The sequence below is a fragment of the Anas acuta genome, chromosome 4, assembly GCF_963932015.1.
Source record: "Anas acuta chromosome 4, bAnaAcu1.1, whole genome shotgun sequence".
In the NCBI taxonomy this organism is placed as follows: Eukaryota; Metazoa; Chordata; class Aves; order Anseriformes; family Anatidae; genus Anas; species Anas acuta.
Genome location: NC_088982.1, coordinates 61,513,922 through 61,528,833, shown reverse-complemented (window position 1 = coordinate 61,528,833; position 14,912 = coordinate 61,513,922). Strand labels below are relative to the sequence as shown.

Sequence of the window (14,912 nt, the reverse complement as noted above, 5' to 3'; positions counted from 1 at the left end):
ACATCCTAGGCTGTTCTATGTCAGCGGATATAAAGCTTCTCTTTCAATAACATCCAACTGTAGCTATACCTTTGGTACATCCGAGATCTCTTCAGCTTATTTCTTGTATTTTGCCGCACCATAAAGCCACCACGGCTGCTGTACTTGGGCCGTCTCTTGCCATACCCACCAGAGGTGGGTTTCTGCCATCACCCAGCACACCAGGACCCCCCTTTGGAGCAGCTGACAGCCTCACATATGGGTTGGCCGTGACACAAAGAGCTTTGTTCTGCCAGTTTGATGATTCTATTTCTGGGAACACCCACTGGCCTTACGATTAGCACACTAACAGGGGCTTATCAGATCTGGAAAATCTTTGCCCGTTTTGATTAGGTGAGAAAGATTTTGGCTCGGATGCAGTCCACAGAAAAATCAGGTCACAGCTTGGGCTGCAGCAGAGGACCTTTCAAGCACGCGGGCTCTCCCAGCAGCAAGCCTGAGCTCCTACACCGAATGCTCTCTGCAGATCCACACATGCTCGTTTATTCCACAGTTAACTTTCATTCTTTCCCTCCCGACACAGTGACATCAGAGGACACTCAAGGGTACCATTAGTCAATCATTAGAAGGGTGTCAGGCATCCACACTGAACTTCAAACTCTCTGGTGTCAGGGTTCAAGGCATTACCCAGCACAGCAGAAAAACCCACACACCCAGCTCTTTCTACCTTTTACGGTTACAGCTTGTGCTGCCCCATCCTCCCTCATTAGGTTTTTTTCCGAGTGAGATCCTGACCTCGTGGATATACCGTGGCTCCCTTCTTTTTCCTGTCCGTGCTGAGCCATGCTGTATATGCAGCCCTGCCGCAGGCCCTCCTCCATTTCTAGCACAGAAGCGGCACAAGACAGCTCTTCACATACATGCAAGACACCAAGCACACCCACCTTGAGCTTGTGTTCCTTCCTGTTGACGATGACGGCTGTAATTTGCTGGTCCATGAAGATGAGGATAGTCACCAGCAGTGCAGGGATGGCTGCTGCCAGGTACACCCACCATGGGTTCCCTCCAAAAGGTGGGATAAACCAACCCCTCTCGGGACTGGTGGGCTTTTAAGGGCAAGGGAAGGAAAGCTTGTGTTAGAGTTGCAATATATGAGTGACATTATCATAGTATAAACGTCTTTACACTTCCAACAGGGATTTTCCTTCCATTAAAAGGCTACAGAGAGACACTTGAGGTTTGTGATAATTTAATCCTTCCCAGAAACAGCAACAAAAAGTCCTTAATAATTAAGCATTGATTATGGGGGCCCAGCTTTTGCAAGCTGATTAGCAGCAAGGTTACAAGGGGGACTACGAGGAATGTGCCAGCAAGCACCCTCAAGCAGCTTCTCCAAGGAGCTGAACGAGGGAATGTGTCCCTGGGGTGACTGAGCACATAACCCAGCGCACACAAGTCCTGGATGCAAGAACTTACACCAGTCTGAAAGGAGGTAGGAGAAGCTGGATCTGTGTTCAAAGTATGGAGGCACGATTTGGGGGATAAATCAGCCAACCAAAGCAAATAGAAAGGGTAGCAGCTGAGTGAAATGGTCCTTTCCAGCGAGCTGACATCTGTCTCGTTTTGAGGGCATTTTAGTCAGGGCAGATGGGTAGAAAAGAGAAGCTATCCCAAAGTCCACAAAATGAGCTGACAATTACATACCTTGAATTCACTTGGCACAATTAGTTTCGGTGTGTCCACACCTACCAGGGCATCTATTCCACAGAAAATCAGAATGGATAAGATAATGGCAAAGTCACTGATGAGCTTCCTGGCCTGAAACAGAAGTTGATATCGTAATAGTCAACACTATGAGGCACCACTTTATCCCTGCCTTAGATTCTGTGTGATACTCCAAGTGTGCATTTGGTGGCAATACAAACTAATTATTTCTTTTTACGTAGAAACAAAGGTGCACATTGTAATGTCTTATTCCATTTTCCCCAAATGTGCCTTGGTACTTCATTGTGTTGTCTGAAGGCCAAACAATTAAGCCTAAATGGAATTATGAAAACAAGCCCAAGGAAAAAGAAAACTGCTTTTGTAAGAAACTCCCACATGAATTCTTCAGAACAGTCTTACTGATACTGCTTTCAACAGCAGCCAACAACCACCAGGATGGAGGCCTAGGAGTCTGAAAAGCTTGCAATGCAAGTCTATCAAGAAAAATAGGTCCTTTCTTTAATAAGTAACTTCCTGTGCAAGATGAAATGCGCATAGAAAAAGCAGGGAGGGAAGAGTTCACTCGAGACTCCCAATTCCTCTCCTGACAAGGTGCTGAGCACGCCTGGGAGCAGAGCAAGTCCGCCGCTAGCACAGGCTTTGCTCTCCGACTGGACTGTCGGTGCCAAGCACCAGCCTGAGGCTAAGGCACATGGGGACCATGCAGGGACACGGGAGGCTCGGAGTGTTTGGGGGGCCAGGACAGCCCACTGATAGCTATGGTAAGCCAAGCTGCCAAAGTAATGGTTGAGAACCATTTAATGTCTTGGAAAGAATTCTGAGATGGTTTAGGTTTGTTTCTTTTTTAAATAACTGGATATGTTCGCATTCTGGTCGTACTGATTACTGAAAGACTTCCAGGTCAGCTTCCAACATTAACAGATAGTGAATATTTACAAATGAGCCTAAAAAAATAGTGACGTTTTTACACATTATTTAATATTGTCTCCTCCTGTTTGCCTTCTGATCTGATTCTTTAGGATTCTCATATTCATGTTATTTCTCTGCAGGGACAGAGACTGCATTTTGATACAAGTTGAGCTTCTCATGTCATCTCAGAAGTCTTAAGGTATGTGCCTTTCACAAAAACATATGTTCTGCCCAGATACCATTCTTTTAATGGGATTGATTTTGCAATGTACATTTAAGAAAACAAAACAAAACAAAACAAAACAGGGGAGGGGGGGAGTGGAAGAAAATGGAAGACCCAAATTTCCAAGACAGATGTGATATTCCATGTAAATGGCAGAGTTTGAAATGGCATTGTTGTCTGTTCAAGTAATAAGTCAACCCAAACAGACAGGATGAGAAACTCCGTTTCTTGGTTAAATCCTCTACATACTCTGAGGAGTGCGACTTTACCCGAGTCAATGCAATAAAGCTGCCACCGGTTGGGCTCTGAAGCTAAACCAGACAGGCTCCACTGTGCTTGTCTGGAACTATGCGGGATCTTTAAAGATTTGTTCCTTCCAGGCTTCCCAGGTTCACATAGTTACAGATACATTGAGTGGCATTCCAAGATAGATGGAATTCATTTCCTTTTTATTAAAAATAATGGGAGGTTTGATTGTAACACAGCAAAACAGTAAATAAAAATCCTTGCAGGATAAATCCCATTCTGTCAGAATGCCAAAAATGGGGGACAAGTCTTACACAAACACGGGTTTTTGTTACACAAACAGAAGCTCACGTGCATGTCTTCTTTCAGATGCAAACTGATGAAACTGGCAAAGGCTGAATCTTGGGGAGGGCAGAGATACTTGTCCAGTGTGTTTCAAATGAACCCCTTACAGCTGAAAGGCCTTTTTTTTTTTCCCCTGCCTTTGAACATTGAACAGTTGTCATGACAGACAGAGTAAGCAGATGCACTTGAAAGATGCATACAAGTTGGCGAAATCTTGTTTAAATCAATGCAAAAGTTACCAGGGACATCCCTATTTTGCATCTGATCTTAAGAAAAGAAATGGAATTCCTGCTTCAAGTCCCTACAACAAAAGGTTCGCCAGACATGGACTGTAGGCAATTTTCACATTTTTGAGTGCTTGAAATGCTACCTGTTAACATGAAAGATGCATCTCTTCTATGCTATACAGACCACTAGCTTACCCACTTTTCAGGGACAAAGCAAAGGGCTTCTTTTGTCCTCCCCAAACACTCCCCTTAGGCTATAAACAGGGAAAGTTCTGACATTGATTAATCATCCCTATAGCATATTTGACTTCTGTAAAATGTCCATCCAACCTGCCCCAGAGTCAGTACATAAATTGAGCTTTGTATCTGGCTCTGAAAATAGCTAGCTGAAACTATATAGGCCTGGAATACTCTTAAGACTGATAAGCTACATTATTGCATATCTTTGTTTGGAATTGTTGTCTTCAGTACCTTTAAAATCACTGTCACATCTCAATGACAGATTACTGCTCCTTTTGGCTCTTCTGCTGACTTACCTGTGTCCTTCAGAAACACAGAGAGTGAAAGCTAAAGCAAACCCAGGCTATACCTTGGTTAACCAGTACCATGTTTTTATTGCGTCAAATACAGTCTGGCTTCCCTGCAAAGCTTTTGCCCCTCTGTGTGACAACTACACCAAGAGGAAGGCTTAACTTTGCACTCTGAAAGAGTAAAGAAACGGACTGTTAGGGTGAAAGGAGAGACTTACAGTGGTTGGAAAATAGCGACTGGTCTTGAATTTCTTCAGGGCCATGGAGCAGGTGTAAGTGCCAAAAAAGAGGATGAAAGACATGAGGGTGATGTCAGGGACATAATCACAGCTGTTGCCCACAAGGTGTCCTCCATATTTCAAGCACTCCTTCTTTGTCAGAGACGACCAGTCAATGGTGGTGTTGTACTGCAGAAAAAAAAGAACATTTCCATGATGCCACATTCACATAAACACTGCCCACACTACAATGGGAACAGAGACAGACCATCAGGAAAAATACTGTGAAGAAAATGGAGGCATGGAACAGAAGCTAAAAATCCCTGTGCTTTTGGGCAGGCAGAATGGATTTTAACCCAGACAGAGGATGGTGGTAACTTTCAAACTCAGGGGTTACACCTTCAAACTTGGAAAGAAGATCTTTTGAATAGGCAATAAATTAAAGGAGAAAGCAATTTTGTGTATGAAGCACCTTTCCACATCATATTTCCAACTGCAAGGTGCTCGCTGTCTGGGCTGACAATCAAAACCAAACACTGCCAGCTTCAGAGAGGTATTTCAGACACTCTCCCCATTCCAAGTCTGCCTCAGCTGTGGTCTGCTGAACAATTCTGGGTTTTCTGGAGGGGAAGTGCCGTGTCAGAAACTTCATGCAGAAGCTCGCGACAAACCCTACATCCCCTCTCCATCGCTCATTCAGTACAAGCAACACCAAAACCAAATGTGCTTCTCTTGGATGAAAACGAGCAAAGTTTCCACAGCAGAAAATTGCTCTCCTTGCCTAACAGAAACAAGCAGCAAGAGACTTCTGCATAACCAGCATCGTGCTGCTGCAGTTAGGTGGTGCTCCTCTGAGCACCTCCACCAAGCCGTGCCAATTGTCCTGGGCTAAAAGACGGACACTATGGTAGTGAAGGCTGAGCAAACAAAACTAAGTTTTGCTTGCTTTTGTTTGCTTGAATTCAGCTTGTGCTGGTAGGTTGCAAATTTTGGGAGACAAAACAAATTCTCTGTGTTTACAGAAAAGCAGCCAGGAAGATGCTGATGTCCAACCTCACTCTCTGCTATACACCTGCAAAGTACTCCGGATATAGAGTACTTTGCATGCTGTAAATGTCCCTGAGCAGGGTAGAAGAATTACTAAAGTAGAGCAATGGCAGAGCAGGTCTCTGCCAAGCTGGTGAAATGTGCTCAAAACTGCAAAAATGTCCTACAGCACCAGCTCACCTGCTGGGGTTCAATGCAGCGTACACAAATACAATCATTTCAGTTCATTTCAGCAAGAGCTGAGGGTCTCTTCCTTACAGTACTAGCAAATAAGATCTCACATTCGAATTTCCTTTAATAACTTCCATTCTGATTTGAATACTTTGTTACTAAAGATGACTGATTGCAGTTGCCAGATAGGGAGGCACTATTTGTATTTAAAATGCCATTGTGGAGTCCAGAGCCTCACAGGACATGTTAGATGATCATCTGTTTCCTAATGCTTAAGGTGAGCAGAGCCTGAGGAAGTGTCTTTTCCTCTCCCTGAGCCTGTATAATTCATAATAACATCAGCAGAGCCACGAGGACAGAACAAATACAAATGCACGAGAGGCCAAGACTATAAATGTGCACAAAGCAGTGAGCTCGCGAGGTTATTCTGGGTGCACCCAGAGAGCACCGTCATGGGGGAGACAGGGAATTCACAGCATGTGTGTTAATACCAAGAAAAGTTTCAAGTAATTTTAGGTACCTATAAACTTCTGCCAGTCCAGGGAGTTTTGGAATCACATTGTCTCTACTCCTCTGTTTCTGTATGAAAACCCAAATGAAGCAAATCATAGACCCAGGAACCGTAAAATTAGAGATAGCGGATTTTTAACAAAAACTCTAAGTGAATAAATAACACAGAGAGAAAAGCTTATTTTACTCCAGATACTTCAGCTGTAGAAAACTTATTGCAAATATGGGCACAGAATAATTCAGACTAACGTGCAATTTACCAGAAAAAGCACGTTCTTCAGGCAAAACTGTAGGATATAAAATACGTTGTTGCTTATAAGGGAAATTTTCAACAAGTAAGTTAAGCAAAGTTACATTAGAAATCTTGAAAATACTGAAGGTACTCACTGAAGACTAAAGCTTCATGGCCTCATATCTATTAGTATCTATTAGTATCTTGTTCATGTGGGTATATTGTAAAGTACCTCCCATATGTCTCCAAACACTGGATGGTTAGCAAGTGATCAGAAGCTGCACGCGATAAACTTCAGTTTCCGCAGCAAATTTTGTGACTCCAAAGAGCTCTAGCTAAACTGAGGCATGATTGTGCTGACAGTAATAGCAGCGAGGAAAAACAAAACAAAACAAACGAACAAAAAACCCAGCCATGTTCTTGTTTTGACATGATGCCGACACATTTGCTCTCTCAGCATTGCGTCTCTCAGCGGCACCATGCAGCACCAAATTGTCCCTCATCAATAGGGTTTCTGCAGGTCTGCCCTGACTGTTGGCTTCAGGGCTGCAGCAGAGGGGAGAGCAGACATCAGAAAAAAAAAGTATTTTGGAGCAAACTTTGTGCACCGTGCATTTGCATGCATACCTCCCACAGAGTTAAACCACCAGCACTTGCATTTTTAGAGCTACAGAAATAAAACCCAAAGAGAGTTCAGTAGTTAAGATTGCTGTGTGGGATACCAAAGAGCAGAAACAAGAGGGCATCCCTTTTCCCACAACCCTACTGCCTAAATGAATCGGTGGCCCCTCCTGGAAGTGCTCACCGCCACCCAAACATTTGGCTGACAGCTTATTTGAGGCTGACAAGCGTACAAAAGGCAGCACACAAACACAGGGCCAACCAGCAGATTGAAAATAGCTGGAAAACTCCAGGACTGCTTGGGTTGCCTTTCCTCTGAGCACCAGGATATGTTATTTAGCGAGTTCTCCTGCTGCAGCTTTCAGGCTGGGACAAGGATATGGGGCACTTCCTACACGAGGGAGCTTCCAGCTATAGGAGACCCCCCCAAAGTGATCCTGCTTCGTCACAGCACGTTCACCTCCCTGGCCAGCTATCTGGCAGGGTTTGTAGCAGGGCTGCTCTTCCTGCTCGCAACACCCTCGTCTCTTGTCCCTGGACATTCCTTTTGCTTTGAAACTACAGAAAATTAGTGCTGGCTCCCAGCTTGCTCTGCCACAGGCAAGGAAACAGCCAAGCTCTGTGCCGGGGGCTCGCTTCCCCAGCAGGGACCAGGGCTAAAGCAGGAGAGTTCAGTTCCTCCAGGGGCAGCAGGGCCCCCCGGCCCTTTGCAAAATCAGCCAGAGATACAATCGGGTCTGACAGGAGCTGCCTCCAGCCCTACCGGGTGGCAGGAAGGGTGTCACAAAATGAGGTTTTGGGGAAGGAGGGCCGAGATGTCAAAATTACTGTTCCGACAAAGGACAGTTGGGAAACACAACTTTTTGTTTTTTTTTTTTTTCTTGTCTCCCGGCCTGAGTTTGGTTCTTTGCCTTCCTCTAATGCATGCCTCTTCTCTCCCGAGACTGTCAATCAAATGCTAAATCCACAAATAATGAGAAGAGTCATTCTCGTTAATGAAACAGAAGTGGCAACTGGCACTCTCCTCTTGACAGGTGGATTTAGGCGTCCTGACGGCTGGCATTGTATGAGAGCTTGGGGCTGCTCATCGCTTCCCCAAGCATTATTTTGTGTGACGGGCAGCTGAACAATTAGTCCCTCACTTTCAGCCCTTCAAGAAGCAGTGAACTCAGATGCTCAGCACCACAGCAAGCTGACAGAGGTGGGGCTGGGAAGATGGCAAGGAGCAGTAAAGGGCACATCAGGTGCAGCATCAGGAGACCTCGCTTCCGTTTCTTCATGCTGCTGCCAACCCTTTGGGGGCCTTGGGGGATGCCCTTTTCTTCAGGTTTATGTCTAACTTCTAGTGCCTGAAGTGGTCCTGCACAGCATGCCAAGCCCAGAAACCCTTCCCTTTCTGCTGGGCTACCTAATGCTACACAAGAGTGGCCACCACATTAAGAGAAATACAGGCAAGAAGGATCTGTATTCTTCAGTGGAAGGTTGCTACTCTGTCTCTCAACTTCCTGTGTATGAAACACAGAAGCTTCTGAACCTATCAAGATCTGTTTCTTTTTCATCATCCAAAGCTCACCATGTGAGGGAAATCTGGAAAAGCCAGCGCTAGCCACAGAAAATCAAAGACCAGGATAGAAACAGGACCTTCCAAACGAAGGGCTGGCACCACTGGTGTCATTACAGCTCTGGACACCATGAGGTTTGAACATGAGGATCCTACTAATCCGCAGGGACATCCACGTGCTTCCTGCTGACACACACAGCTCCATCGCAAGACAGAGGCCACCATGCACAAGTCATTACTGCTGTCCAACTGTACACGTGGTGTTCTGTATGTGGTACTACAAGAAATCTTTGGAGGATAAAGTGCGGTGTAACATTTTCATAGTGTCACAGGCAAAGGGGTGTGTGTGTCAGTGCAAGGATTTTCTTCATGTAATCAGTTACTGATCTCTTTGGCCCAGCAGAAACACTTCCTCACAGACTTCCAAGACTGTAGTCCCTGTCCTTGCAAAGGTGTGTTTTAGGACAAAAAAGTAAAATACGAAAGTGGGAAAGAGAAATCCATTGTGAAAACAGGCAGCAGATTTCCTGGCGAACTACAAAGAAGCCCATGAACTGCACTTTCAATCAACGCCACTGGAAGGAACAGCTGAAATAAAACCAAGCTGTAAAGTGCTTGCTCTGTCATACCACAGCTCAGTGAGGAGAGCAGGGTTGGAAGCTGCCCTCGGTTTCAACTGTGCAAGCTTTTCTTACGTCAACACTCTGGAAGGTCATGGCCACAAACTGCCAGGTTACAGGAGGACATGTTCCCAAAGGAAGGTTGGAACAGCACTACCAGAATAAATACCTATTAATTTTTCCCAATTTTGGGACTGCCAGTTGATTCTATTTAACATAAAAAAAATAAAAATTAGTAAGAATTTCCTCTCTTGCTGTTGTGGCTGGCCTGCTGCTTAAACACTGTCACTTTGCGGAGTGAAAGCATGAGCGATGGAGGGATGCCAGCTCCCATTTCTTCTCCAGTCACCAAACACCACGCTTATGTTTTCAAAGCCCGCCTTCCTAGAAGCCTCACTTACCATCTCGACAGAGGAATAGGGCAGCCCATCAGCTGACGGCACAGTTGTCCCATTGAATAACGAGCTATTATCTGAAAGAGAGAACAGAAAAAGAATACTGAGAGCATGGTGTCGAAACGGCCCGGAAAGAAACCAAATTTAAGCTCTTAAATCATTCGTTACTCCATCTTGGTAAAGCAGCAGCAGAGAGTATTTGCAATTTCTTTTCTCAAGTAAAGAGTCAGAAGTGGTTTTTTGGAGTGACTCAAGAGCAATGGTCATAAGTCTTCAAAAATGGAAAAAGAGTAAGGGAGACAATTCAAAACTAAACTAACTGGGATGGTGTTTTTTTTTTTTAATTCATTGTAAATAACAAAAACAGAAAGACAACCTACTATTTTGTGTTCTTGCAGTACTTTCCCAATGATTTCTGGATTAAAATGAACACAGAACTCTCATAGCTATTAATTTAAGATCATATATGTCCTCAAAATATCAAGAAAAGCAAAACGCATCGCAGAATGTGGCACAATCCCACTTTTTGGCTTTAAAGATAGATAAGAGGTTTTGTAATTACCATGATAAAGATCATTTATTTTGCTAAAAAGGGGAGACATACACTGTGACATAGTTGCATGTTTTCCTTTTGTATTCATAGGATCAGAAATGAGCTATATTTAAAAATTCAGTTAGAAATGCCATCTTGCCTAAAAATTGGCTCGTCAAGTATGTCCCCCCATTTTATTTAAATTTTGCAAGTATTTCTATGTCTGGTAGCAATATTAAGGTTCTGTTAAAATACGGCATAGGGCACATTTGTTTAGCTGGAGAAAGTGTAAGTGTGCGCATCTTTGACACTACTGAAATCATAATGGGGTCTAGATAACTAGCACAACAACATTAAATGTAGGCAGCCTCCCAGACCCTTGTAACATCTCGTGATTCTCGTCAAGACATCAGTTTGCTATGCCTGGAAGCAGAACTGCAGATTTTGGTGCTGACATCTTCCCTGCAACGGCACCGATCTCTTTAGAAAGGCCTGGTACAGAAATGCTGAGTGGCCAAGGGACTCTTTAACCCTGAGGACACCAGTTGGGTGTGAGAATTGTGCCAAACCATAAGCCATGCTACAAGGATGGAGCTGAGCCTGTAAAATGCTGCAAGCCTTTTCTGGAGACATCAGGTCTGAGAAGAGATGGTTAATGCAGTGTTTTGTGCTCTTTTTCTGACATCTTGTCACATCTAAACTCTCTCCAGAGGCATGACCAATCAGGTAAAAAACCTTTTGTATAGAAAAGTGTCCACTCTGAGCAGACAGGTGCAGCACGGTGAGTTCAACAAGAGCGGCAGCACTGTCACACCAGAACCAAAAAACCTGCAGCAAGCACACAGCCTTTATGCTTTGCCAGATACTTGAGCCTCAGAGGGCCTCCCTGCCTCGCCGCCTGCTCCACTCCTGTGTGATATCACAGGAACGCACAGTGTCAGCAAAATCTAAAAATCTCTCTTCTCTTTCTTTTTTTTTTTTTTTTTCCTCCCCAGAATGCACCAAGAGTGCAAAGGGCTACTTTTGCTGCTTCTGATTTCTCCACTGGTACACAGAGAAACTTTCTGCAGCTGTTCTTTTAACTCCAGCTCTGACTAGTTGCTATGTGGATGATAATGTTCCTGAAAGTGGATGGAGTGTGTTTCTGTGTTTAAACTTCTCCACCCACATTATAAAACAGTGAATGTTTGCTCAAAGACACAGACTGGAGGTACAGGGATCAAAGGGAAGCCCCTGCATGGCACACTGTTTAATTATTTCCAGAGCACACAAAAATCCCATCAGTGATTTCAAAGGCATTACTTTAAGGTCCTGTGCGATGTCCTCCTACACGCCTGAACTAATGGCCATTTGGCCCTAAATGAAAAAAAATTCCTCACCTTCTCCAAAACATGGGCAGCGGCATGACATGCAAACTCTGTGATGGAGCAACCCTGAGGAACTCAAACACTCCCAGCGAGTTAGCACCCTGCCAGATAAACCAAGAAAACCAGAAGGTGTCCGTAGGAACACCAATGCAACAGCATCCGTACGAGCAGTGGCAGCACGCATAAGCTGGTGGCCTGCCCAAGGCCCTGCAAGTGGGCTGAGAAGCAACTGCCTGCCCCAGAAGGCGTGATGGGGTGGGTGAGATGCTGCTCTGCACCCTCCTCAGGCCTCTGTGAGCAGGAGCGCACGCAGAGCACAGTGCAGAAGCTGGGCACTGATGTGAAGCCTCTGGTGCCAGATCTCAATGACAGAGATTAAAGACAACTGTAAAAAGCCTGAATCAGAGTCTGAGAGAAGAACAGCCAGCTGTAGTGTGACAAAGGCAATACAGCTTTACCTGCACTTACTTTGAGGAGGGGAAAAAAAAACAGCACACAGATGATCTCCCCTTGTCCCCAGCACAACCTCTGACAGCTTATCAGCCACAGCTAATAACACCTCCAGCAGCAATGTACGTTATCTGCATTATAGGAGGAACACTGGAAAGCAATCTCCTGCTACCACATTACACATCATTTCCTAGAATGGGGCATGCCCTTCTGCTAATCTGCCATTTGCCTGTTTATTCCTTTTCCTGATATATGAGAGAAAGCCTGCAAACTTTCGAGGGGGTAAATATTCTCAAAAATGGTAATTGATGTCCTAATGGGCTTCTGATACCTGCTTGCAAAACCTGCAACCTTTTCAGTCCTAATGGGCTTCTGATACCTGCTTGCGAAACCTGCAACCTTTTCAGTCTTGAGCTTTGTTTTGAAGATGTTCACGATACAGCTGGGATTGGAGCTCTCCTTGGATTACATTCAGAACTTGCTTACGCTGTGCATCCTCCTCAATGAATTCACCTCAGAGCCAGAGAATAAACAACACACACAGCTGCTGGGGCACAATTCACCATTTCCCTGAGCCTTGTGTGGCCACCAACACCATGCAGAGCAGGTAGAAATACCCTGGAAAACTAACGATATTCTGCTTCTACATTACAAAATGCACGACATGGAGAATGAGGCCACTTCCATTTTGTGTATGAAATGTTATGGGCTGACTCCTATTGCATGTCTATAGGTATGGAGACAGAGAAATGCATTAGCTTCAAAAAAGAACAAACCAAGAGGTGCTGTGGAACCCTTTCTGAAAGCATTTAGCTTGGGTTGTTTCCTGACTGTTGTCTGTAACTTTGCTGCTGATACCTGTTGCATGGCAGGAGAGAGAACTTCCTCTGTAACTGTGATGATGAGCAGCTGATGTGGAAAGCTGCCTTTTCGTAAGGAGAAGGAATTAAATTTGTGCTGTCTTTTGCTTATGGATGCTGTCTGGGGTTATGCACGGACACGGCTATACAAATAGGTGTGCATGCAGTATTTCAGTCCTGTGAAAGGTGCTGAACTGTCCCCAACCGAAGGATAAGAACAGCAGAAGGGCCCATCTACTGCCACTAGCTCTGTGAATACCTTAACCCCAGCAATCTGCACAAGATTTCTTCCAGCTTGTTTTAGATTGAGTTTAAATATGGGATCACTGTTTGCTGCTCTGTTCCAAGACAGTTTGTTGTTTCCAATCTGCTCCCTCAACTCTGGCAGCCTTTGAAACTCAGACATTACTCATACTGCTAAAGCCTTCATGCCTGAGGTGCCACAGACTCACACAGGTCTATGCAGGAGTGGTTGGTGTGTCTGGAGAGATGGCCCGGAGGGCTACATGTACAGATTGCTGTCTGTATGGCCAGTATTACGCGCTCACTCTTCCTATTCAAGATTTATTCAGTGTTACTTGAAAAACTAAGGAAGAAATATTTGAAGATGAGCTTACTTCCACCCTCCTGATAAAGTCCCAGATGATGCAGCCAGCGGGATCCATCCACTGCCTCAAGCCCAGCACGGGGTGCACTGCTCCCTCCTTAACTCTCCTGTTTCAGGAGACCTAAGTTCATCGTGCTCAACTACTGGCCCAGCCCTGCCCAGGGCGAGACGTGGTGGGGTTGGCACTAAGAGCTGGGACCTCGCACACAGATGTAAGGGTGCATGTGTGCATATGCATGCACAAGCACCCAGTGAAGCCAGACTTCCACTGTGTGAAACCTCTGCTCTGACTACACAGACACATCACGCAAAGCTATGGGAATTGCTTGATTTCAAGTCATCTTTACCCTCTGAAACAAACATCTGGCTAGGAGGCAAAAAAGACAAAAAGAGCATGATGGCAGTAAGGGGCTGTGGTAATGTGCTGTTATCAAACAACATACGCTAATCCTCCCACCACTTGCTTAGAAGGTAAGGATCAAGATTGCATTTCTGGGCACAAATCTGTTACAAAATGAAACAACAACTGTGGATTTCTGCCACATGCTCTGTTTCCTCTTCACGTTGGAGCTGTACCACTACATTTGCCCTATGCCGTGGGTCTGTGCCCTGGGCGTTCATTTGGGAAACTGAGACGTTTGTTGCAGCATTGCATGGTTCAGGAGAGACACAATCGGCTGACCCATTCAGCCACCAAGAGAGAAAGCGCCCTGCCATTCAGATGGAACCAGAATCAGACTTAGCATTGAGTGCTTGCAGTGACTGTGCATTTAATAACTAATGTAAGCACACGGTTTATATGGATCCAGTTCCTCACACCTCCTGCAAAGAGGCAGCTAGCAGCAGCCAGATGCTTTTCCTGTTTGGCAGGTATGCCAAGATAACCTGAAGTTTACTTTGAGTACAAACCAAGTTTCTTACTCAGTCCTCATTGTTTGAAGAATCCTAGGACTGGTTACAACTTCCCTAGCGGTAACAGCCAGCATGCTTCTGTTTGTATTTGGGTTTTGTAACCTTTTGTTCCCGGTTGTATTGCCAGATCTATACGTATTCTGGCTATGCTTGCCTTGCGGCCCACGCTCTAGCGATAGGCTAAACTGATGGATATATTTCCCTTCCACTCTAATGAGGAATTGTTTGTGCTTTTCCACTCATCCACAGCCAAAAGGTGCAAAACCGCCCATGTTTGGGTAACGCCCTGAATAAATCCAGCTCCTACACTTGTCAAAATGGTACAGTAGATATCAGGAGTGACCCAAGCACCCCGGCAGTGACCTACCCTTCACTTCTCACCCTTCACAGGCTTCTCAGAGGGATGCTGCTCAGAATTAATGGCCACAAGGATGTGAGGAGACACAGGTACAGAGAGAGCTTCTCTGCTCTTAACAGCGTTCACATGAGGAATGCCAGAAAGGTTGGCTAGAAAAAAATTCCAGTTGGCACTTGGGGTGAAATACATCCCTCAGCTTGAAAATAAAGTAAAGATGGGCTACCTGAAGAAAACTGATAAAGAATTAATCTACCACATTATTATCTG

At 45.0% G+C, this 14,912-nt stretch overlaps 1 protein-coding gene across 7 annotated transcripts in view; it reads right to left on the bottom strand.

Annotated features, from left to right (window-relative positions):
- The window catches only part of SLC4A4 (solute carrier family 4 member 4), a 236,480-nt gene that overhangs the window by 26,467 nt on the left and 195,101 nt on the right, over positions 1-14,912 (bottom strand). For all 7 annotated transcript variants that reach the window (XM_068679251.1, XM_068679253.1, XM_068679254.1 and 4 more), the window contains 4 exons: positions 9,566-9,636; positions 4,403-4,591; positions 1,684-1,797; positions 924-1,085 (listed from right to left, as the gene is read on the bottom strand). In XM_068679251.1, coding sequence (XP_068535352.1) covers positions 924-1,085; positions 1,684-1,797; positions 4,403-4,591; positions 9,566-9,636 — 536 coding nt within the window. The remainder of the gene's footprint in view (positions 1-923; positions 1,086-1,683; positions 1,798-4,402; positions 4,592-9,565; positions 9,637-14,912) is intronic.